Here is a 23,915-nt window from a genome sequence, read left to right on the forward strand (position 1 = left end):
AAGCAGTGGTATCAACGCAGAGTACTAGAGAGAGAGAGAGAGAGAGAGAGAGAGAGAGAGAGAGAGAGAAACGGGAAAGATGCGCGATGGAAAAAACGGAAAGGAGAGACGAGGAAATAAGAACGCGGTGGAAGCAGTGGTATCAACGCAGAGTACTAAGGACCCGGAGTGTACCTGTCTTGTTTTTATAGGCTCGCCAGAATGTCGGGACCCGGGTACGCGGACGACGACGACGACGACGACGACGACGACGACGAGGACGACGACGAGGACAAGGACGACGAAGACGTGGACGAGAGAAGAAGACGGGCAACTTGGTGGGAGAAGAAAGGACGGTCGGTCGGTGAGCGGGAGAGGAAGGTGGCAGAGCCGGGGGATCGGCGGCGGGGAGGGAAAGGAGGGAGAGAAGGGTAACGGAGGCCCGCCGGGGCCTTACGACTCTGCCAACCAGTTCTGGAGGAACCGTCGGCCCCACCGGAGTCGCACACACGCGCGCGCGTCGTAAAACCGTCGCGGTGACTCTCTTTTCGTCGTCGTCCGAAAGAGATCTTTTCCCACCGCGATAATTTCGGGGTCGCTGAACCCTCTCCGCCTCTTTCTTTTTCGCGAACGCGTTACTGTTGTGTCTCGTGCGTCCTGTTAACGCGTTAACTTGGCTAATTCGAAGCTCGTTGCGAGACGCGAAAAGCGAGGATGAAACCGCCGGGATCGTAAGGTCGAGCGTCGACCGAAGAAGAAGAAGAAGAAGAAGAAGAGGCCATGGAGAGGCGCGAGAGAGTGATATGGATGACGTGAGGTGAAGAAGAGAGAAGAAGACAAAAAAGAAGTAGCGCGACGACCTAGAGGTGGTAATTTAAATGGATCGGCGCGCCGATTTCGCGAGGCGAGACTGAAGAGCGGAAGGGGGCGGCGGGGGGGAGGGGGATTCCACGTTGATGGAACATTAGAGGATTCCCGGCGAAAAGATGCGGGGTAGTCCTGCCTTCCTCGCCATCCTCCTGGGCACGATATTCGGCGTCCTCGGCGCGTCCCTGAGCAAGGCGCTCAGGTACAAGGCACCGGACGAGTGCAAGTGGATCACGACCGGCGACGCCGAGGATGACGTCTCGCTCGTATGCCGTTTACGCACCATCAACAGCGAGCTGGAGAACACCAACTTCAGCGTGATACAGCCGCAGCACACGGTGCGTCTGCGTCTGGAATGCAGCGACGCGCTCTTCTACCAGAGCTCGTTGAGCGCCGGCAGCTTCCGGCCGCTGGTCGAGCTGCGCGAGCTCGTCATCGAGTACTGCAAGATCGGTAATCTGTCGGACGACGCGTTCAAGGGGCTCAGGGAGCTGCGAAATCTCACCGTGAGGACGCACAACACCGATTGGTCGGCCATGGCGCTCGACATCTCCGCCGGTGCTTTCACCGACGAGCTTCGGCAGCTGGAGAAGCTCGATCTCGGGGAAAATAACATGTGGAGCATACCGGAGGGCGGGCTCTGTCCCCTCGTCAATCTGGAGATTCTGAATCTAACGAGAAACCGGCTCAGGGATATCGCGGGTTTTCGCTTCAACGCCGCGGCGAGATGCCTGACGAATCTCAGGGAACTAGATCTCAGCAACAACAGCGTCGAGTCGCTGCCAAGCGGGGCGTTCGCCGGTCTAACGAGGCTGCACAGCCTGGATCTGCGGTGCAACGCCATCGGTTTCATGGCGGATCGCGCGTTCGAGGGCCTCTCCTCGCTGGCCATCTTGCGACTCGCCGACAACCGTCTAACTAGTTTGCCACCTGAGCTCTTCGGCGACGCCAGGGACATACAGGAGATTCATTTACGTAACAACACGCTGAGCGTCCTGCCGCCCGGATTGTTCAGCGAGTTGACGCAATTACTGGTGCTGGATCTTTCGCGTAACGAGTTGACAGTGGAATGGGTGAACGCGGCCACGTTCAGCCGTTTGGTGCGTCTGGTGGTGCTGGATCTCTCGAGCAATCGTATCGCCCGACTCGATCCGACCGTCTTTCGCGATCTGTACAGTCTGCAGATTCTGCGACTGCAGGAGAATCTGCTGGAGAGTCTGCCGGAGAACACGTTCTCGGCGCTCTTCAATCTGCACACGTTGTTGCTCAGCGACAATCGGCTGACCGTCATAGACGCGACCACGTTGAGCGGTCTCTATGTGCTCAGCCTCCTCTCGCTGGATAACAACCGGTTGCACACGATACATCCGAGCTCCCTGAGAAACGCTTCATCCCTGCAGGACTTTCATCTTAACGGTAACCGGCTGACATCGGTGCCGGACGCGCTGAAGGCCACTCCCCTCCTGCGCACTCTCGACCTCGGCGAGAACCTCATCTCCGAGATACCGAGCGGCACCTTCGATCACGTGGCGCAGTTATACGGGCTTCGATTAACCGAAAATCATATCGGCAATCTCACCAAGGGTGTTTTCGATCGTATCAAGGAGCTCAAGATCCTGAACCTCTCGCGTAACCGAATACAGTACATCGAACCCGGCACCTTCGACGAGAATCTCAATCTACAAGCGATACGGCTGGACGGTAATCAACTGATCGACATCGCCGGTCTCTTCACCAAGCTGCCGAATCTCGTCTGGCTGAACGTCAGCGACAACAAGCTCAAGTGGTTCGACTACGCCATGATACCGACCGGACTGCAGTGGCTAGACATACATTCCAACGAGATCCGCGAGCTCGGCAACTACTTCGAGATCGAGACGCAGCTGCAGCTGAGCACCTTCGACGCGAGCGAGAACAAGCTCACCGAGATCACCGGCAACGCGATTCCCATGAGCGTCGAGCTGCTGTTCCTCAACGACAATCTCATCTCCAAGGTGCAGAGTTATTCGTTCTTCAAGAAGCCTAATCTGACTCGGGTCGATCTCAAGGGCAATCAGATTCGGAATCTCGAACCGTACGCGTTGCGTATCAGCGCGGTACCACCTGACAGACCTTTACCAGAGTTCTACATCGGCGACAATCAGTACCTCTGCGACTGTACGATGGAATGGCTACAACGAATCAATCGACAAAACCAGACGCGAGTGCAACCGCGAGTGATGGACCTTGAGAGCATCTACTGCAAACTACTTTACGATCGCGAACACGTTTTCGTGCCGCTGGTCGAGGCGTCGCACTCGCAGTTCCTCTGCAAGTACGACACTCACTGCTTCGCCCTGTGCCACTGTTGCGACTTCGACGCCTGCGACTGCGAGATGACGTGTCCGCACAACTGCACGTGCTATCACGATCAGTCGTGGTCGGCCAACGTGGTCGACTGCTCCAACGGCGGTCACGCGAATCGTTTACCCGAGCAGATACCGATGGACGCTACGCGACTCTACCTGGACGGCAACGATCTGCGGGTCGTGTCGAGTCACGCCTTCATAGGTCGCAAGAAGCTCAAAGCCCTGTTCCTCAACTCGTCCAACATCGAGATCGTGCAGAACCGATCGTTCAACGGGCTGCGCGACCTCGACGATCTACACCTGCAGGATAACCGGATACGCGAGCTGCGCGGACACGAGTTCGAGGGACTCGACGCTCTACGGCAGCTGCACCTGCAACGCAACCGCATCGTCGCGATCGGCAACGACACGTTCGCGTCGCTGCACTCTCTGAGGATTCTGCAGCTGCAGAACAACCGTCTGACGAATCTGGCCTTATGGTCGCCGCCGGACGCGATCGAGGTCAACCTGGCTGGGAATCCTTGGTCCTGCGAATGCGACTATCTTCAAAGTTATCGCGAGTGGACTCGCGACTCGAACGTCCGCGTCGCGGACGCGTCAACATTGCGTTGCGTGTACAACGTTACGGAATTCGAAGCGTTCGGTGATGAAGTGTTCGCGGACGAGGAGTTTGGTTTTTCCATGAGCGGGAACGAGCTCGGGGTCGACGGAAACGAGAGCGTCTGCACGGACGCGACCAACCTCGACGACGACGGACATGGCAACTACACGAAGACCATCATCGAGAGGCAGATTCTCCAGGATTATCTGCCACTGCTGGTGGCGACTCTGGCCAGCTCGCTGGTCGTGATACTCCTGTGCATGCTAGCCTTCGTGTACCGTCACGAGCTGCGCGTGTGGTTCCACTCGCGTTTCGGGGTGCGAATATTCTATCGGACCCAGGAGTTCGACAGGGACGATCGAGACAAGCTGTTCGACGCGTTCGTGAGCTACAGCTCCAAGGACGAGGCGTTCGTCGCCGAGGAGCTGGCGCCGGTGCTCGAGATGGGTAACCCGTCGTACAAGCTGTGCCTGCACTATCGGGACTTTCCGGTCGGCAGCTTCATCGCCGACACGATCGTGCAGGCGGTGGAATCGTCGCGCCGCACGATAATGGTGCTGTCGGAGAACTTTATCAAGTCCGAGTGGTGTCGCTTCGACTTCAAGTCGGCGCATCATCAAGTACTGAGGGACAGAAGACGCCGGCTGATCCTCGTGCTGGTCGGCGACGTCCATCAGCGCGATCTCGACCCGGACATACGACTGTACTTGAAGACCAACACTTATCTACAGTGGGGCGACAAGCTCTTCTGGGAGAAGCTGCGATTCGCGTTGCCGGACGTACCTAACAATCAGCGGACGAGCCAGCAGAGGACGAGGCAGCCGCCGCCGGTTCGACGGCAGCACAACAACAGGACGTCCAACGGATCGCGCACCGTCTCCGTCCATATATGATCAGTCTGTACGCGCCTGTGTATGTGTATGTATGTGTGTCAGTCAAGTGAGTCAGTCATTCGAGTGTCGAGCGAACAACGAGCGGTAGAGTGACACGTGTGAAAGGAGACGAGGAGCCTACGCTCGAGGATCTTTGCATTCGAGACGTATATTCAGACGGTGCAATATGACGGTATTGTAGTGTGTGTAAATAAAACGAAAGAAACGGAGGATCTGTATGTATAAATGAAGCGTGCCACGTGTACATAAACGGTGTGTGATAAGAGGAACGAGGTATATCTCTCAGAAATGTGTATAAACCAGCTGTGCTACGCGCGCGACACGTAAAGTCTGTAAATTGTTGTTGTCAAGCGAGGAAGTCGGGGGAAATAATTGAAACGAAATCGGTGGTGTAAATAGAAATGTCGCGAATTACAAACAAACTGAGATCGTTACTCGGCTCACGTACGATGATTACGATTGAGTGCGACGGATGAATGTGTGTGTGTGTGTGTGTGTGTATGTGTCTGTCGTAATCATAAAACAAAAGAGATGCAACCCGTATACTCGAAATTCGCGTCCTCGTTGCCGAGGAGATCGTTATTATCGATTCGACTGTAGCGCGAATAAATTGACAGTCGATCAGCTGATCGCGCTCGGGACGATTTGTTTCTCGGAACGAGTGTGTCGCATCATCGTAATAATTTTAATTTCACCGGCAGCTGCGTCTCGATCATCCGCGATCGGCTTCTCCAGTAAAATATCGCTTGAATATCAAAGCCGACCTGCACCTGTCTGACGCGAACACGACGATCCGATCGTTTAAATAGCCACTGCGCCCCAACACACACAAGTGATACCACTTCCTAATAATAATTATTACGTATATTTAATCGTGTTTCCACACACAACTCTCTGGCTGATGACGAATTTCATCCAGCAATAAACGAGCTTACGAGCGTCTCTCGGCGGCAGAAGGCGTTGACAGATAACGCTTCACGGTGATAACGGAAAATTTTAAGTGCGAACATTGTAAAGTATTATTTTAGCCTTATTTATTTCGTTCGAATCGATAAAGAGACTTTATGTACGACTTGAATTGCGCTACGTTTTATATAATACGAAAGTGAGAAGAAGAAAGAAAATACGGAGATAAAATAGTATGACAAAGTGTTCGCTTGCCGTCGATTAATGAATGATTAATTTAAGAAAACACGTAATTAATTACGCGCCGCGCGCGAAATTTCCATTTGAATTCGACGGTCTCATTATTTGCCGAGCAAACGTGAATTTTAAGAGATTAATTGAAAAAAAAACTTGCACATATAACCAGTTCACGTAAAAATATATATTTTTATAAACGTATAAACGTTTTGCACAGATGCTCCATCGCATTCCAGTAATAACTTCAGCATTAAAAAAAAGAAAAAAAAACTCGACAGAAGATAAAACAAATCTTACGTGACGTATCTTATTCGAAGTGCGACAATCGAATTCAAAGTGCGCAAGGAAATTGAAACTGCTGATACAAGAAATATTCGAGATATGTACAAACGCGGAATAAAGTCTTCTTTAGCTTTCCTCGCAAGCGTTTCGCAAAACTATTCGACACACAACAAAAAAAAAAGATATTTTATTTTAGAATAAAAACTCTATGACTGAAATAAATCGTTCTCTTTTTATATTTTTGATCCTTTTGCATCTTCACAGTTGAAAAATTTGTGTTAAATTTAACAAATATCACCTGTCCCAAACGGTCCACAGAAATTTTTGTGTTAATTTAACATAATACGGATATGTTAAATGGTGACACGAATATTGTGTTAATATTTTAACATAAAATAAATGCAAACTTCAAATAAACTTAAAATAAATTTTGTGTAAAATTAACATAGTTTTAATGTAAAAATTAACTAAAAAAATTGTTAATTTTACATTTTATCACCCCCACTTATATTATAAAGTAAAATTAACATTTTTTTCTGTAAATTTTAACAGATAAATCTTGTCACTAATAATACGGAACATATTTATTGTGTAAAATTAAAAATAGATATACATTGTATTATTTTTACACTTTTTTTAGTTGTTTTAATAATTTAACATTTGAGTCCAATTAACATAACAGCAATATGTTAAATTAACACATGAATGTGTTAAATATTTAACACAAAAATTTTAACGGGGACCATTTTTAACAAGAAAACACAAATTTTCCAACTGTGTTGCGTTTCTTGCTTTCTCCCACAAAAATAATATATGCCAGATTAAATATATCCAATTAAATATATCTGTAGATTTTCGATCGATATATAAGCACTATCAAAAATTTCGAAAAATACATTAATTCAAATCTCTTTGTGATATTCAGTTTTCAGATTGCGCTTCTCAAGGCAAAATATTGCTTTCAAACGTATTTATGTCTCGAGATATATATATATATATATCAAAGGCGCATTAAAGTGAATTTACAAGCGGTATGCAGAGCACTTCCTCATTTTCAGTTAATGCAATAAAATGACAAAGCGGTATACGCGATATTCACAGCATGACAATTAAATCTACCATTTCGATGCAGGCTTTGTGCGCCATTTTCTGAGGTAGCCCGAGAACAAAACAATACTTTATGTTAATCGAGTCACGTCTGTATACATTGTCATCACGTCTTGTTACCGTTGCATCAGCAGAATAAGTAATATCTGTTTGAAGAAATGAGGAGATCCCAACTCGAGGGGCGAGACATTTGTACAAGAATTTCGTGTGTTTTATCCTTGTGTAAATAAATTACTCCAACTCGAATAATAATTTGCCAGAAAAGAAGAAACAATATCAAACTAACCAACTAGTTATTACCTAATCAAGATATAAACTCTCATATTTAAATATAGTTTAATTCGCATATACGAGTATCGTAAAAGATATAAAGATGCCATGTGCAAATATATAATTGCCGGTTTCTATTACAACGCGAGAGGTGGAAGAGGAGGCCTGTGGGAAAATGTAAAAATCTAACTTGTCAATTATAATCATCGATCTTATCGCGCGGCAACGGCACGCAAAGAGATCCCCACCTGCATAAGAGAGAGCGAGACTAAATGAGCCACGCAGGAAAATTGTAGCTACGTGAAAACGCGGGATTGCTCGGCTCGCTTCGATCGCGATGCAATCAATGCGCTGGTAAATAGAGTAACAGAGGCGCGACTCGATCGAACGCGGGGAATATAATAACGCGGTATAGCGATGTTGTGACAGACGTCGGAGAATATTACAACAATACCGCGCCGATATCGCGTAATTCTCGGTAACGGTGTCACGATAATAATGTAGCGCGAGCGAGAAGGAGAGAGAGAGAGAGAGAGAAGCGTAGAGTCTCACCCTACATAACCGGTAACTATTTTGCCGGGGCTATTTTGCGGTCTGGCTGATGATGACTGAAAACGCGGAATTTGTCTGCAATAGCAAATTGTGTTCTCGTCGTTGCGCGGCAACGAAACGTTTCTTCCAAGATTTGCCTTAGGTGTTTTCATCACGCCAGGCTGATAGACAGATAGATCGATCAGTCGTGATGGATCTTCGCGTTCGCTTCGCGAGAAAACGCAACGCGCAATAATAATATCGGTTTTATCATCACGCGCGTGACATTTAAGCCGACTCGGCGAAATTATTTCCGACGAGTAATCAAACTAATCGGTCCACGTCTCATGATTAGATTATTCGATATCTATTTGCCGCAGCGAAACGCGCACGTGGTCGTCGTCGTCGTTCAACCCTTCTGCCATTAAAAGGGTACCCGAAGCAACTTTAAATGTCAAAAATGTGTTGGAACTTTTCTCAGCCCGAAACAGAATTCCAAATCAAAATCAGATATGAAAAGGGCAAATAAGAGTCAGGCGCAAATATTAGATATAAAATTTGTTTTTAAATATAATTATTTTGAAAGAATTAGAGAGTCAAAATAAAAATGAGTTACAAATTGGTTTAAAAGTTAAAAAATTAGTTAAAATGAATTAAAAAGACTCTGATATAGTGTATAAATACAAAATGCGGTATGAAAAAGGCTAATAATAAGAACCAAGATATTAGCTATATACAAACTTGTTTTTAAATTTCTCTTTAATTATTTTGAAATAATTAGAGAGTCAAAATAAAGAGAAATTAAAAACAAGTTTATTGAGCCTAATATCTGCGTCTGGCTCTTATTAGCCCTTTTCATACCTAATTCTGTATTTATAAAAAATATATCAGAGCCTTTTTAATTTATTATTTTTTAAATTAATTTATTTTAAAAATAATTTATTTTAAAATACAAAAAACCTTTGTATTCGGAAACCTCCTAAAATATAATAGGAAAAAATGTTCGATCCCCAGCAGTTGTTAAAAAAAATTATTGCAATACAATGTGTCAAGAAAAAAAAAAATCACACAGTTGGTATCCATACATTGATGAAAAGATAAAATGTTATGCACTGACAGAAGGGTTTAATTACGCGGGAGCTCTCTAAATTTTGAGAAATTAATTCCTACGATACAAGAAAGATTCGGGGGACAAAGTTTGGATATATAAATGTTGGATATATAAATAAAATCAGCCACGGTGTGCGAGCGCACACATCTCCGGTAACGAGAGTCAGCGGACATCCCTATCTGCCGATCCTGTTCTGCCACTCGTGTAATTAACAAGTCCTTAACAACATATCACGGGTAAAACACTCTTTGCATCGCTTATGCTCTCCGTTGAAAGCCCCTCCTGGTCAAGGCAGGACTCGTCAACCTCGAGAGTCCCCTCGAGTATAATTTTATGTACCGAGAAAAATCCAAGATACCACGCTAGCAAGAGTGGGAGAGGCAAAGCGAGAGAGGAAGAAATTATATATACGGACGAAAGGGCGAGGGATATCGTAAGATTTCAATGGTCCAGATCCGCTTGTGGGCGCGAAAGGAATCAGGCGTGTCTATCTCTTTCGTCCGGGATAAGTAACTAACCGGACGAAAATCGTTCTCGTCTACCCAGGCGCGCGCCAGCACAGTTTGATAACGGAGATTGTGTAAGGAATTTATAAACCTGTTCCCTCCGCTCTTTCTTCTCGTTTAATGCGACCTTAAGAGAGGGACAGCCAGTAGCGGCGCGAAGAAATTAGCGAGGCGACGGAATCTGCGAGGTCGAGGCATAAAATTGATACGGACGACGTCTTTATACCGTATATGAGTCGGGGCGACGGGAACAACGGCAATAATATAACGAGAAGAGAGGAGTGCGTCGATAATGGAAGCGGCACCGAGTAACGGATTCGCGGATAAAACGACTGGCGAGTCAAGAATTTTAATGCGAATTTCAAAGTCGCAGAGAGAGAAAGAAAGAGACCTTTACTGGGGAAAGTAATGAAGAATTAGAAGCGATTTGAAACACGCGGGATCGCTTATTCCCTTCTTCGTTTGATGACGCAACCCATCTTCTTACAAGTACATAGGTTCAAATTTGTTTGCATAGTTTCGAACTCTCTATGATTACTTTGAAAAAAAAAAACAGTACTTTCAAGTAAGCTCGAACTCTCTCTATAAGTATCTTGTAAAACAAAAGAGCAAGTACTTTCAAGTACATTCGAACCTGGATCAAGTATGTTCAAATTTTTTACGAGTACTTATGAGTGCGGATGTGTAGCAAGTACATAAATAATTATTGTGTAGCAAGTACATATTTTTTTATCTTAGAGTTCGAGTAATACTTGTAAGAGATTCGATTTTTTATGATAAAAAGTACTTTTAAGTATTATATATATATATATATATATATATATATATATTATAAATATTATATCGAACTTTGCAGATAATCAATTTCAAATTCGAATATAACTGATTCTAGATTCGATTACTTCGCAATGAAATATTATTTCTTACAAGTATTATACAAATCCTAGAAAATAAAATTCGATAATTGAATTCATTCAGATTTTCAAATACATGTTTAATTCGATTCCATCCCTAATTTTAACTATCATATCGATAGTCACTGATTGTGCCACGAAATTAATGTTTCATTGTTCCTCGCAAGAAAACAATTTTTTAAAAATGTGAAAGGTGACAATCATTAAAAAAAAAAAATACATATCGAATTTAGTAGTCCAATGTTTTTGGGTAATTTATGATTATTAACAGTATAATTTATGATTATTAACAGGATTAATAACACATGATTATAAACAGTATTTTATTCCGTTTAATTTAATCTTAAATGAAGTTAGTGCTTTGCATTTTTTAATTTTTTAATTAATTTTATTATATATTTTATTTTTTATTTACTTCATTATTTATTTTATTTATTTCATTTTTTAATTTCTTTATTTGGTAAATATTGACAAAAAGGGACCCAGCCCCAATCACCTTGACCTTGACATATGTTGTCAAGGTCATAGGACTGAGTAACCTCCAACAAATTTTAGCCGTCGCTTGTTGTTTAATAAAAAGTTATTAATAAAAAAAATTGTAAGAAAATATAAAATATCAGAAACGTATATGCACACACACACACACACACGCGCGCGGGGGGTGCAAGGGGGGCTTTTGGCCCCCCTCCCGCACCCTCCCCGCCGGTAGGGGATGCATTGCGAAGAGTTCAATCACAATGGACACATGCTGTAAGTTGTAAAGCAAGGTCCACCCTGCCTACCGGCGGGGCGGGTGCGGGAGGGGGGCCGAAGGCCCCCCTTGCATTCCCCCCCCCCCCGTGTGTGTGTGTGTGTTTAGTAAACTTTTTTAGATAAACGTATTGATGCTTTTTTTGAAATAATGAGCAAAATGTATTCAATAAATAATTAATTCATCATATTAATATGTTATTTTTGAACACTATATAAAAAATTGAATGTTTATTTAGGTATATATAGGTATATAGTATAGATAGAGCTATTTCTATGAACTCTGTCATCAGTTTTTCACTGTTAGACTACGTACAAATTTTAATTTTTACAAATCTTTTTTTTGTTAATAACTTTCTTCTTAAGAAGGAGCGACGGCTAAAATTTGTTGGAGGTTACTCAGGCCTATGACCTTGACAACATATGTCAAGGTCAAGGTGATTGGGGCTGGGTCCCCTTTTGTCAATATTTACCCTTTATTTTTGTGAGTGCATAAATCGTCGAAGAAAGAGAGAGAGGGGGAGAAAAAGAGAGAGATTAGTATTATGGGACTCTATTCGAAATTCTGTGCATATGAATAATGAAAGTCGATTATTACATTCGACTCGGATTTTTATTTCGGTACGTCCTTATATTGAATTTGATGATCCCATCCCTAGTTTTCGCAGCTCGCTAACTCGTTCGCGCGGTAGCTCGAGCAAGAATGCTCCCTGAAGAATGCGGCCCGCATGCCTCTACCTCCCCTCCCCCCTCCCCCCGCTAATCTGGTCGCCGATGCTTCTTTATGCGGTATAACGGAATTTCTGTTTGCACTGTCAGCCACAACCGGCACCGATCGTCATCATCGTCGTCGTCGCGCGAGTCTCGGGATTCCTGTCTCGAATCGACACGATCCGACAATCGATCCAAACTATCTCGCGTCGGATCATTGAGCAGCTGCGTTTCATCACGACTCGTCACGAATCGTCCAAGAAGCCGCAGATCGAAAGTCGTCATTCAGGACGAGATCCAAACGAATTAATATCGTCATCAATTAGGATAATTCTTCATTTTCTCTGCTCTTCTCTTCGCGAAATCATCTCACGTGTAATAATCGTATACTTTATATATAGTACGTAAATTTTTTTTCCATGTGGAAATTGCATCACTTGTCCAGATATCGAGAAGAGATTGATGGAAAATGAGAAAAGAAGAGAAATCAGGTATGAAAATGACTTAGAAGAGCCTGCTGCAGATTTGAGAATTTTTGCTAATTGATAGGGGGAAGGTTTGGGGTTAAAACCCCTCTCTTCCGAATTAAAAAACAAAATCAGTTATGCTGATTTCATGATTTAGGTGAAATGGTTAAACAGAACTCGAGGACAATTATTTAAATAATAAAAAAATTTGTTTAAGTATATGTGTATATATTTAAAAATTTTTTTAAAATATATACACATAATAAAAGAAAATAATAAAAATGTTTTAAATATAAAAATTTTAAAAAATAGGATCAGACGTGTCATGTTGATCTTGGAGCAAAAGCTAAGATAAAGAAAAATGTCACAAATAATTTTCGATCTCAGGATTCCGCTAGTTCAGAATAATATAATAAAGAGGAAATGAAAAATAATTTTATCGCGCCCTTTTCACACCTGATCTAGTATTTCGATATCATATCTTGTTCAATTTATTATTTTAAGGAGAGAAAAAGAGCCTTTTCAATTACCGATCTCGCGAATGGATGTCAGCCGCGAAAGTTTATGCTCGCGCAAACGTTGTCCGCGTATAATTTAGTTATCGCGATAGAGAATTTAGTGTCCCGTTCGCATTGTATCGCGAGGCGAATGCATATTTCACACGTGCACTATGGAGCACCGCCGTCGTCGTCGTGCAAGCGGCCTGCTGATTATGCGAACCGTGGTACAGTCGGTTAGCCCCCCTTTCCCCCTTGCACATATATACACAGTCTCCTCGAGCAGGGTACAACGCGCGCGCGCGAGGGCACCGTGTAACATCATAATAAGTCGCAGAAATCATCCGTGCTCTTTTGTGCGTGTTTTACTTTTCAAATGTAGGCGAAAGAGACCGGAGTAATGACGTTAAAGCGCGCGACCCCGGTGTCCGGGTATGGTATTCCATGTAATGACCGACAATTAATTTCGTCCCTTACTTACCCCGGTCACAAAGAATATCGCGTCCATTGTGCTCGTCTCAAACGTTATTCTCGAAGCGCGACACGCACATATCTCGCGTGCTCGATTAATGACTACTCTTGATATGTATAAAAAAGAAGGAAGAAAAACCGCTGCATAAAGGTGCATTAGTATAATAGCTCTTGATAATTCTATTGTGATAAGTAATATTATATTTTCTGTGTGCAAAAAAATATATACGTATAAAAGTTAATTACACAATTCAAGAAAAATAACATTTTGACATAAATGTTGAAAATTAATACACTGAGAGAATTTTTTCTCAAAATTTACTCTGAAAATCATGGTAATCGTATGACAATATGGTAAAATATAAAATACGTTTGATTAATTTTACTATGCAGTTTAGTAAAATTAATTAAACATGTTTTATATTTTATTGTGATAAATATTATTATTTTTATTGTGATAAATATTAATTAGAGAAATTCTCATAAAATTCTTTTCATACTTATCCCACGATTACCATGATTTTCAGGGTAAATTCTAAAAGAAAATTCTCTCTGTGTATGCATTAATGACGTTCTTGATATAAAAAAAAAACGCTATACAAAAGTGCATTAATAGCTCTTGATATTCTATTATGTTAAAATATTTTCGATGTACAAAAAAATATAGAAATTAATTACACGGTTTAAAAAAAAATAATTTTTTGACACACTAAAAATTAAAGCGTTAAAAATGTTCTTGATGTAAAAAAAAATAATATTTTTTGATAAATCTATTACGTTAAAATATTATATTTTCTGTGTGCAGAAAAAAAATATAGAAATTAATTACACGGTTCAAGAAAAAAATAACTTTTTGACATATTGTTAAAAGTAAAACGTAATAATGATTTTCTCCATGATAAAAAAAGGAAAAAAGACGCTGCATTAATATAATAGCTTTTGATAAATCTCTATTACGTTAAAATATTATATTTTCTGTGTGCAAAAAAAAAATGAAAAACTAACTTTGACCTATTGAAAATTAGAGGTAACGTATTAATAATGTTCTTAATAAAAAAATGCATAAAGGTGCATTAAAATATAATAATTCTTGATAATTCTATTATGTCAAAATTGTGCAAAAAAAAAAAAAAAAAAAAAAAAAACAAGTTAATTACAAAAAATAACTATTTGACAAATTAAAGATAACGCGTTACGCCAAGTATCTTGCGATTTACACTATCTCGTAACACTGTGTTTAATCTCCAGACTGCTAACGCGGCAAACGAGTTTCTAGTTTATCGTGTCAAACGCAATTAATCAGAAACGCGGCAGATAAATTTCTCTCAGAAAGCAGATATATACGTCGATTTCTCGTCATCGATGATGAAGTCAATCTTGACGAACGTCTCTCGGGGTCTCCGTTCAACGGTATATATATATATATATATATTTAGACAGAGAGAGAGAGAGAGAGAGAGAGAGAGAGAGAAGGTGTTTCGTGATTTCACGACCGCCCGTTACGAGACTCTCGCGCGCGCAATCGTCGGATAAATGGACTTTTAACGAACCCCACGTGCGCGCGAACGCCGGATAATTCGATTTATTAAGCAAGTGTTGCCTCGTCCCCGAACAAGCATCGCTAATATTGACGGAGGTGGATCTGGCCTGTCGTTGTGGGACTGACACCGCGGCGGAAGAAACATTTCGTGACCGAGAAGAGCTCGAAGGGGCTCGATCGATTACAAAGCACTTTCGCGGAACATTGAATTGGATCCAACCTCTTCTTGGTTCGACCAGAGAGAGAGAGAGAGAGAGAAGGAGAGAGAGAGGGAAGGATTGAAAATACAAGTTGCACCGACCGGTATGACTTTAATCAACTCTTTGCAAGCGCAACTGCGCTCGAGAGAGGAGAGTCGCGAGGCGTGTCGAGCCATTCCCGGCACTCGTGTATGGTTACAAGTGCGGCGGAGACTTTCGTAATAATACCATGGGACCCCGTTGACACGCTCCGTTGCGCATTAAAGCCAGCTGACAATCCGCCCAACTTTTCGACGTTTTCAGAGCGAGTTCAGCCGCGTTCGCCATTTTCTTCAAACCGGGTATGTTCCTTAACAAGTTCTCCGAAAGTCCTCCTCCCGAAGACTCTATTGAAATTTCCATCATCCTAATACGCACATACCATTTCCTCTCTCTCTCTCTCTCTCTTTCTCGCGATATTATAGAAATTTTCTATATTAGTTCTACTACTCTTGTATATGTGTGTATATATATATATATATATATATATATATATATGTGTGTATGTGTGTTAATTACGGTCTGACGTGTTTCATTCCGCCGAATAATTCCGCTTGGGCGAAATTCTGGTTTCCTAGTTTCCGTATAATGTAATGCAAATATATGCGAGGGCCGCCAGGATTATAGAGGATCAGTTACGCAGTGCGAATCGAGTTGATCCAATCAAGCAATGACCTGGCACTTGAGGATTAACTCTTTCGCATCTTATTTAAAAAATATTACCATTATTCGCTCTAGATGTATTCAGTGTTTTCCTTTTTTATATTTCATTTTATCGACTTTGGAAAATTATATTTTATTTGGTCGAAATATACTTAACCCTCGCGAGTACACGTCTTCTTATAATATGTAGTCTTGCACCGCGTTGGAAATTCGACGCGAGCTATCTTTGATCAAAGACAGAAATTGCAATTTACATAACAAGGAATTAAGTGAAACACTTTCAAACCGCAGAAACAAAAAGCGCGGTTACGCTCTCTATCTCGTCACTTTAATCGCATCCAACGAATCCTAAGTAATAGATGTGGAGTTAAGTAAACTTGCGCAAGTTGATTCTCGCGGAAGCGATCAAAGCGACGCTTTCGTATGTAAATTAAATTATTTTAAGTTTTCAATTACAGGGAAGAGGAACGCGCCGCCATTAGGAGATAACAAGTCGTTTCGACTTGTACTTGTAAAGAAAAAAGAATAAAAAAATACGCGATATACATAATACACACAATCGAAATATTTATATAAATCAGGGTGTCTACTCAAATTTTGTAAAAAATTTCCCTGAGAATTCCCTAATCTTTCAGATATTTTTGATTAAAATTCCAGGTAAAATAAGAAAATTTGTAGGTGCAGCTTTTTAAAATAAGTTTCTTTGCTGTATGCGCTTTCTATATATAATGTTCTATTCATACGATTCCAAAGTTATTAAGAGTTTTTCTAACATTTAATATTGATTTATTATTAATTGTAAAATTAATTTGGACAATAAGTACGATATATCACTATATCTAACCACTAAAAATATAAGATAAATATATAAAACAAAAAATAATTTAGTATAAATGTCTTAAGGAATACTAATTAATTTAAATAAATTATTAAATTATTATTTATTTATTTATTAAATAAATAAGGATGAGTACTAATTTATTTAAATATTCTATTTAAAAAAATTAAACAATTTTCTATCAAACTTACATAAGATCTTGATATCTTGAAAAATAGATCTTCAATTTTAAAAAAACTTAAATATTGCAAAGATATGTTAGACATACATTTCTTAAGTGCCAACTAAGAATAAAATTATCAAAAGGGCAATTTTTTGTTTAAATTCCCTGAATCTCAATCAAATTCCTTGATTTTTCAAGGTGAAACAAAATTCCCTGAGAATACCAGGTTTTCAAGGTTTTTTCCGGGAGTATATACCCTGATAAATAATAATTCTTTCACAAGTGGATTTACATACGTGTTATTGGCGCGCGCATGTCAAATGTAAATTTCTGCAAGTTGTAAAATAACCATAAGGGGGGAGAGGGGATGTGTATGTACACGCGCGCGCAACCTCGTTCCTTACACGCGAGCGTAGCCTTGCGGGAAGACCATCTGCTGCTGAGAAAATGAGCACAGCTGCGAACGATCGAAATTCTCGAGCACAGCCGAGCCATTCCGCCCGATTTCGTGTCACGCGCGACGGCGAACGCAAAATAATGAAACTTCTGGAGCAACGAACGCTTCGCCCGATACTTCTCTCCGATACATCTGTGACTGTCGATAAGATTGTCTTCCACAACAATCATCCCCTACGTCACTCGCGAACATATAATTCTCTAGCTCTCTTCTTTTTATTATAAAAGAAAGCGAGTCTCAGAAAATTTCGACGTACCTTATTCATTCGGTAATCTATTATTTATAAGTCAACTTGTTATGAAACGGAATATTATTAAAATATTTATCCAAGTATATTTCAGATACGAAGATATTTTATGATTGTAGTTACACGATATTGCTATATTTATATTTAAATTCAAACTGCATGTGTATAAGAAAATTATTTTATTATATTCATTAAAAATTTTAATTTTTTGATCCTTTATAGCCATTTCAAATATTTTAAGATCTTAATTTTATATCTGAACTGAATAATTAGAAAAATCTTTTTGAGTGCAAATGTTCACTGTTTGAAAATTTGTGTTTTCTTGTTAAAAACGGTCCCCGTTAAAATTTTTGTGTTAAATATTTAACACATTCATGTGTTAAATTAACATATTGCTGTTGTGTTAATTGAACTCAAATGTTAAATTATTAAAATAACTGGAAAAAAGTGTAAAAATAATACAATGTGTATTTACTTTTAATTTTACACAATAAATATGTTCGATATTATTAGTGACAAGATTTATCTGTTAAAATTTACAGAAAAAAATGTTAATTTTACTTTATAATATAAGTGGGGATGATAAAATGTAAAATTAACAATTTTTTTAGTTAATTTTTACATTAAAACTATGTTAATTTAACACAAAATTTATTTTAAGTTTACTTGAAGTTTGCATTTATTTTATGTTAAAATATTAACACAATATTCGTGTCATCATTTAACATATCCGTATTATGTTAAATTAACACAAAAATTTCTGTGGACCGTTTGGGACATGTGATATTTGTTAAATTTAACACAAATTTTTCAACTGTGTTTAATTCAAGTTTGCTAAAATTTTAATTTTTCTCATATTGTATATTCACAATTTTCGATATCAAAAATTAATTTTATATTAGACCCCTATAATAAAAATTTACCGAGAGTTTTATAAATACTTTCCAAGATTTTAATTTTTCTATCTGCCGTATTGAAGGGAAGTCATTCTAAATTTTGACTTTATATTCCAATTCACAGCAATTCTAAACAAAACTCTTTAATAGAGCTTTTTAAAAATTAGAAATATATATATATATATATATATATATATTTGCTTCTTCGTAAAGTCTAAATTACCTTTGCAAAAATTAAATTACGAATATTCGTAATTTTTTCTGAAAATATTAATTCTTTTCGCGTATTTCATCGCAAAAAATACTGATTGTATTCCCCGCTGGAATTCACGCAGTTGCAGATAGGGAAGCTTTACGGCATAATCGCGACTCGCAAATCAACTGAATAGCAAAGAGAAGAATGTTAGTACACGAGGGTAAGATCTATGTCCTTCCGCGCTTTGGACGTGCGATTTAACAGCCGACTAAAGCAGGAATTAAGTTATACGCTGATTATGATAAGTAGGAACTCTTTCGAATGATTAATACGCATGTTGCTTGGATTTATCGGTATGCATCGTTGAAGATTCCATTGCGGTAGTAATTTTCGCGCCATAAGGATGCACAGAAAGAGAAACTAATGACGACAACATCCTTGATTCGAGGTGCTTCCGACTCGCGAAAACGCAGTTTATGCGGAGCCGCATCCAGGAAAATCATCCCGCAAAATTTCATAAATGATACAAATTCAGGCACAGATATTAAGAGCGATAAAATTATTTTTAAATTCCTCTATATTTATTTTGCAAAATAAGTCTTATTAGAACTTTTTATCTGAATTTGTATTTATCAGAGCCTTTTCAATTTTTTTATAAATGATAATCAGATGCGAATATTAACTAGCATGTGTGTGACGTCAAAATCTCTAATCTTTGGAATAAAAATTCGTCGACACTCTGTCCACATATGTAAATAAAATTTTCGCGATTTTATTCGTGATCACAATCAAATTCGCTCGCACTGAAAGAAAAGTGAGTAATATTTGCTACTATAATTGCATAATAAAATAATTATAATTGAGAGTCCTATATTATTATTATAATGTTGTTATATAATTAAAAAGAAATATTTGTATTATGAAATTTTTGTATAAATCATTTTCTTTTATATCTCGAATACTTTTCGAGATATATCGAAAGAAGCAAAAAAACTGCTCTAAGGGGTGGTTTCGTACTTTAGAATCGTTTTTAGGCCGTAACTAAAAATTTCTAAATCCATCTATCTATTCCCCAACATACATATGTATAAAGTTTCATCAAAATCAGAATTTTTATTCACGAATTTAGATTCGCGAGGTTCCCTTATCAACGTCGCTTATTCCGGGTTGCACTCGGACCTTATTTGTCCCTTCTAGGGTCCTCCTCCTCGCGAAAGAAGAGCATTTGATACTTTTCCAAGACCACCTCGGAATGCGATTTCCATAATGAAATCTCGTATGGAAATGCCATTCGGAATTTGAAACCGCGGAGTGTGTGACGATATGTCCGCGACATTTTTTACTCTATCCATTCCACGTGACGAGAAAGAGGGAGAGAGAGAGAGAGAGAGAGCAAACACGATCGTATTATCGCCTCACTCGTCAATCGAATCAGATAATAAATGTTGCGATAGAAATTCCATGTTTATTTATAGGAACTTAGGTGCGCGCGCGACAGCGAAATTGGAATCTCGCGAGGAGACGAGAGCGACATCAGGATCCCTCTAAACCGACGTCGGTGAAGACGTCCTCTTTAATTTAAGGGACGGTCCCCGAATGGCGCAGGAATCACGAAGAATCCGACACATTTTATCGGGCCATCGAATGTCGATAGATGCAAATCGGCATCGGTCGCGAGATCCGGTCAAGTAAGATTCTCGATCGAGTGATTTCGCAAAAGAAACCCAGCCGAATACTTTATATTCCGAGATAGAAGCTCTCTTCTTCTTCGAAGAAGAAAATTTTTCTATTCCGATAGCTCGCTTAAGTTCACCACCGACGAAACTGCCGCCGCACTCGAATGGAGAGAGAGACACAGAGGTCAGTTTCCTTTTCCTCTTTCGCAATAACATTTAAACTCTGAAGTTTTATTACCATACTTCCGTCTGAACGCACTACATCAGAAATCGCGAGTGAAACGATATCAGGAAATTCAAGACGCGAGTTCTTTGCGTCAATATGGCGACGGGAAATGTATAACGTGAATCTATGTAAACGCTGTTCGCGTTTTCTTATCGTTACCGTTCCAGTTTTCTCTTGAATAAAACGGATCCTCGACTGAGTGGTGATATGTGGTGGTGTGTACGTATATGTGTGTGTGTGCTATTTTAATCGTGAAGAAAATCGCAAGACAAATTGGAGCTTGAAAAGTACACAGGAGAGCAAACCCAATCTGAATATTGAACGAATATATCTCTCTTGTCGCATTGCTTTTTCTTCGCTACCGCAGACGATAAACAGTGCACAGAAAGATTTCGAAAATTTTAATATTGCAACTCTGAAAAGAGTAACCCTTCTGTCAATGAACGGATACCCAAAAGCAATTTTAAATGTCAGAAATGTGTCGAAACTTTTCCCCGCCCGTAATAAAATACAAGAGCAATTATTTTGAAATAATTAGAGTCAAAATAATTGAAGAAAAATTTTAAAACAAGTTTTTATTACGCCTAATATCTGCGATAACCCTTTCATACTTGGTTTTGTATTTATACAATATATCAGAGCCTTTTTAATATATTTATTATTTTAAAATAATAATTTATTATTTTAAAATAATAAAAGTGTGTTTGTATTCAAAAATCTCCTAAAATACAACGGGAAAGAATGTTCGATGCCAGCAGCTGTTATTAAAAAAATGTCACGATGCAATGTATTCAAAACACGCAAATACCCATACATTGATAAAAATGTGAAAAATGATTGCATTGAGAGGAGATAAAGTGGTTGCAGAATAACGATGACAGGCAAAACTCAAGTACAAGAATTTTATAATTTTTCTTCTTTCGAACATCATCGGTCCTGTATCGATTTGTTTATTCGCGGAGTCTTTTACAAACAACTCAAGGACGCGATTTCGCGCCATCGCGTAAATAGATCGACGCTTTATTAACCACTTAATGAGCGACGTCGAGGTTATAAGATTTGACGGACATTTCGCAGCAAACTGCGACGTAATTGTATACAGAGAAAATAGTACGAGGAGAGAAAGAGACGGGGGAGAAAGAGAAAGAGAGAAGTAGAAAGAAAAGCATTGAAACCTTGGCGGACGTTTCCGCAGAATCGAATCGTTACGAACCGCGGAAGAACTTGGAAGGATTCGCGCAAAGGGAAAGAGAACTGAGATAGAGATAGAGAAGAAATATCCCTCTTCCCTCTTCGTTCGTCCTTTGTGTCACGTACACGATTGAATAGAACGAAGACCCGATCGAGGCGATCTTGCGGTAGCGTCCCATTCGAGAGAATGCTCTCTTCCCTCCTGCCCCCCTGACCCTTTTGGGGCCCCATTCGTCCTGCTCGTCCGGTTATCGCGGGATACGCGATGGTATTAAAGCTCGTTGAACGATATAACAAGAAACACCCGAGCTCTTTCTGTCTTTTAACATCTTGTCCCTTCCCCCTCTTTTTTTCGCCCTCGCGAAAAGCCGAACGACTCTTAAGCTGGATAACGATGCGAAAAATTTCCGCGTGATTATATTTTAATGAATCAATTTTTAAAAACTTGTGACGATCGAATGTCTAGGCCACATCACCAATCCAAAATTAATCCATTTAAAAAGCAAATTTTTTGTACACAATTTTTTTTCACCGCATATAATGCGGATTTTTCGGTTTGTACAAACCGAACACATTTTCGTATTATTATAACCATTCGTAAATTGGTAAAAAACCACAGCTTATGGATATCTAGATTTGTAATTCAAAAATATTGAAGCGATATAAATCTGAGTTTAAAAAGAGAGTTTATAGTGATTAAATTTTAAAAATTTATTGTAAGTTTTGAATTTTTAAAAAATCTAGATTTTAAAGCAAAATAAATACGTAAGTAATTAAAAACTAACTGCATCATAAGACTGTCTTATAAACTTAATAGTGCGCGATAATTTTAAATAGTCTCGTAGGATTGTAAAATAAAATTTGAAAATATTGAGCGATATAAATAAATCTGTATGAGTTTAAAAAGTTTAGTCATTGAATTGAAAAAAATCTAAATTTTGTATTTAAAAGATTTTAAAGCAAAATAAAGACGTAATTCATTAAACTAACCCACTGATCAATTTCATCATATAGACTGTCTCATAAATTTAATAGTGCGCAATAATTTTAAATAGTCTAGGGATTAGATAGGCAGAATAAAATTTAAAAATATTGAGCGATATAAATCTGAGTTTAAAAAGAGAGTTTATAGTGATTAAATTTAAAAAATCTATTGTAAGTTTTGAATTTTTAAAAAATCTAGATTTTAAAGTAAAATAAATACGTAAGTAATTAAAAACTAACTGCATCATAAGACTGTCTTATAAACTTAATAGTGCGCGATAATTTTAAATAGTCTCGTAGGATTGTAAAATAAAATTTGAAAATACTGAGCGATATAAATAAATCTGTATGAATTTAAAAAGTTTAGAGTCATTAAATTTAAAAAAATCTACATTTTGTATTTAAAAGATTAGATTTTAAAGCAAAATAAAGACGTAATTCATTAAACTAACCCACTGATCAATTTCATCATATAGACTGTCTCATAAATTTAATAGTGCGCAATAATTTTAAATAGTCTAGGGATTAGATAGGCAGAATAAAATTTAAAAATATTGAGCGATATAAATCTGAGTTTAAAAAGAGAGTTTATAGTGATTAAATTTAAAAAATCTATTGTAAGTTTTGAATTTTTAAAAATCTAGATTTTAAAGCAATACGTAAGTAATTAAAAACTAACTGCATCATAAGACTGTCTTATAAACTTAATAGTGCGCGATAATTTTAAATAGTCTCGTAGGATTGTAAAATAAAATTTGAAAATATTGAGCGATATAAATAAATCTGTATGAGTTTAAAAAGTTTAGTCATTGAATTGAAAAAAATCTAAATTTTGTATTTAAAAGATTTTAAAGCAAAATAAAGACGTAATTCATTAAACTAACCCACTGATCAATTTCATCATATAGACTGTCTCATAAATTTAATAGTGCGCAATAATTTTAAATAGTCTAGGGATTGCAGAAATAAAATTTAAAAATATTGAGCGATAATAAATCTGTTAAAATAAGTTTAATTTTGAATTTTTAAAAAATCTAGTTTCTTTTAATGCAAAATAAGTGACCATCTAAAAATCTCGCAAACAAATAGCGCTAATTTCGCGACGAGCATTTTTGAGACGTCAACCTCTGCCAAGTCACCGCAGTGGTAGT

The 23,915-nt window shown here is 39.1% G+C and overlaps 2 protein-coding genes across 2 annotated transcripts in view; one reads left to right on the forward strand and one right to left on the reverse strand.

The window, feature by feature from the left end:
- Window positions 1–23,915, reverse strand: part of Su(var)3-3 (lysine-specific histone demethylase Su(var)3-3) — a 154,046-nt gene that overhangs the window by 66,146 nt on the left and 63,985 nt on the right. The gene's annotated exons all lie outside the window — the stretch shown is intronic.
- On the forward strand, window positions 435–6,358 carry Tollo (Toll-like receptor Tollo). Its single transcript, XM_083048510.1, has one exon. The coding sequence runs from the start codon at window positions 966–968 to the stop codon at window positions 4,686–4,688; it is 3,723 nt and encodes a 1,240-aa protein (XP_082904636.1). The 5' UTR covers window positions 435–965; the 3' UTR covers window positions 4,689–6,358.

This window comes from Prenolepis imparis, unplaced genomic scaffold (genome assembly GCF_030444845.1).
Source record: "Prenolepis imparis isolate NDT839.2.m4 unplaced genomic scaffold, iyPreImpa1.0 SCAF_10, whole genome shotgun sequence".
NCBI classification, from domain to species: Eukaryota; Metazoa; Arthropoda; class Insecta; order Hymenoptera; family Formicidae; genus Prenolepis; species Prenolepis imparis.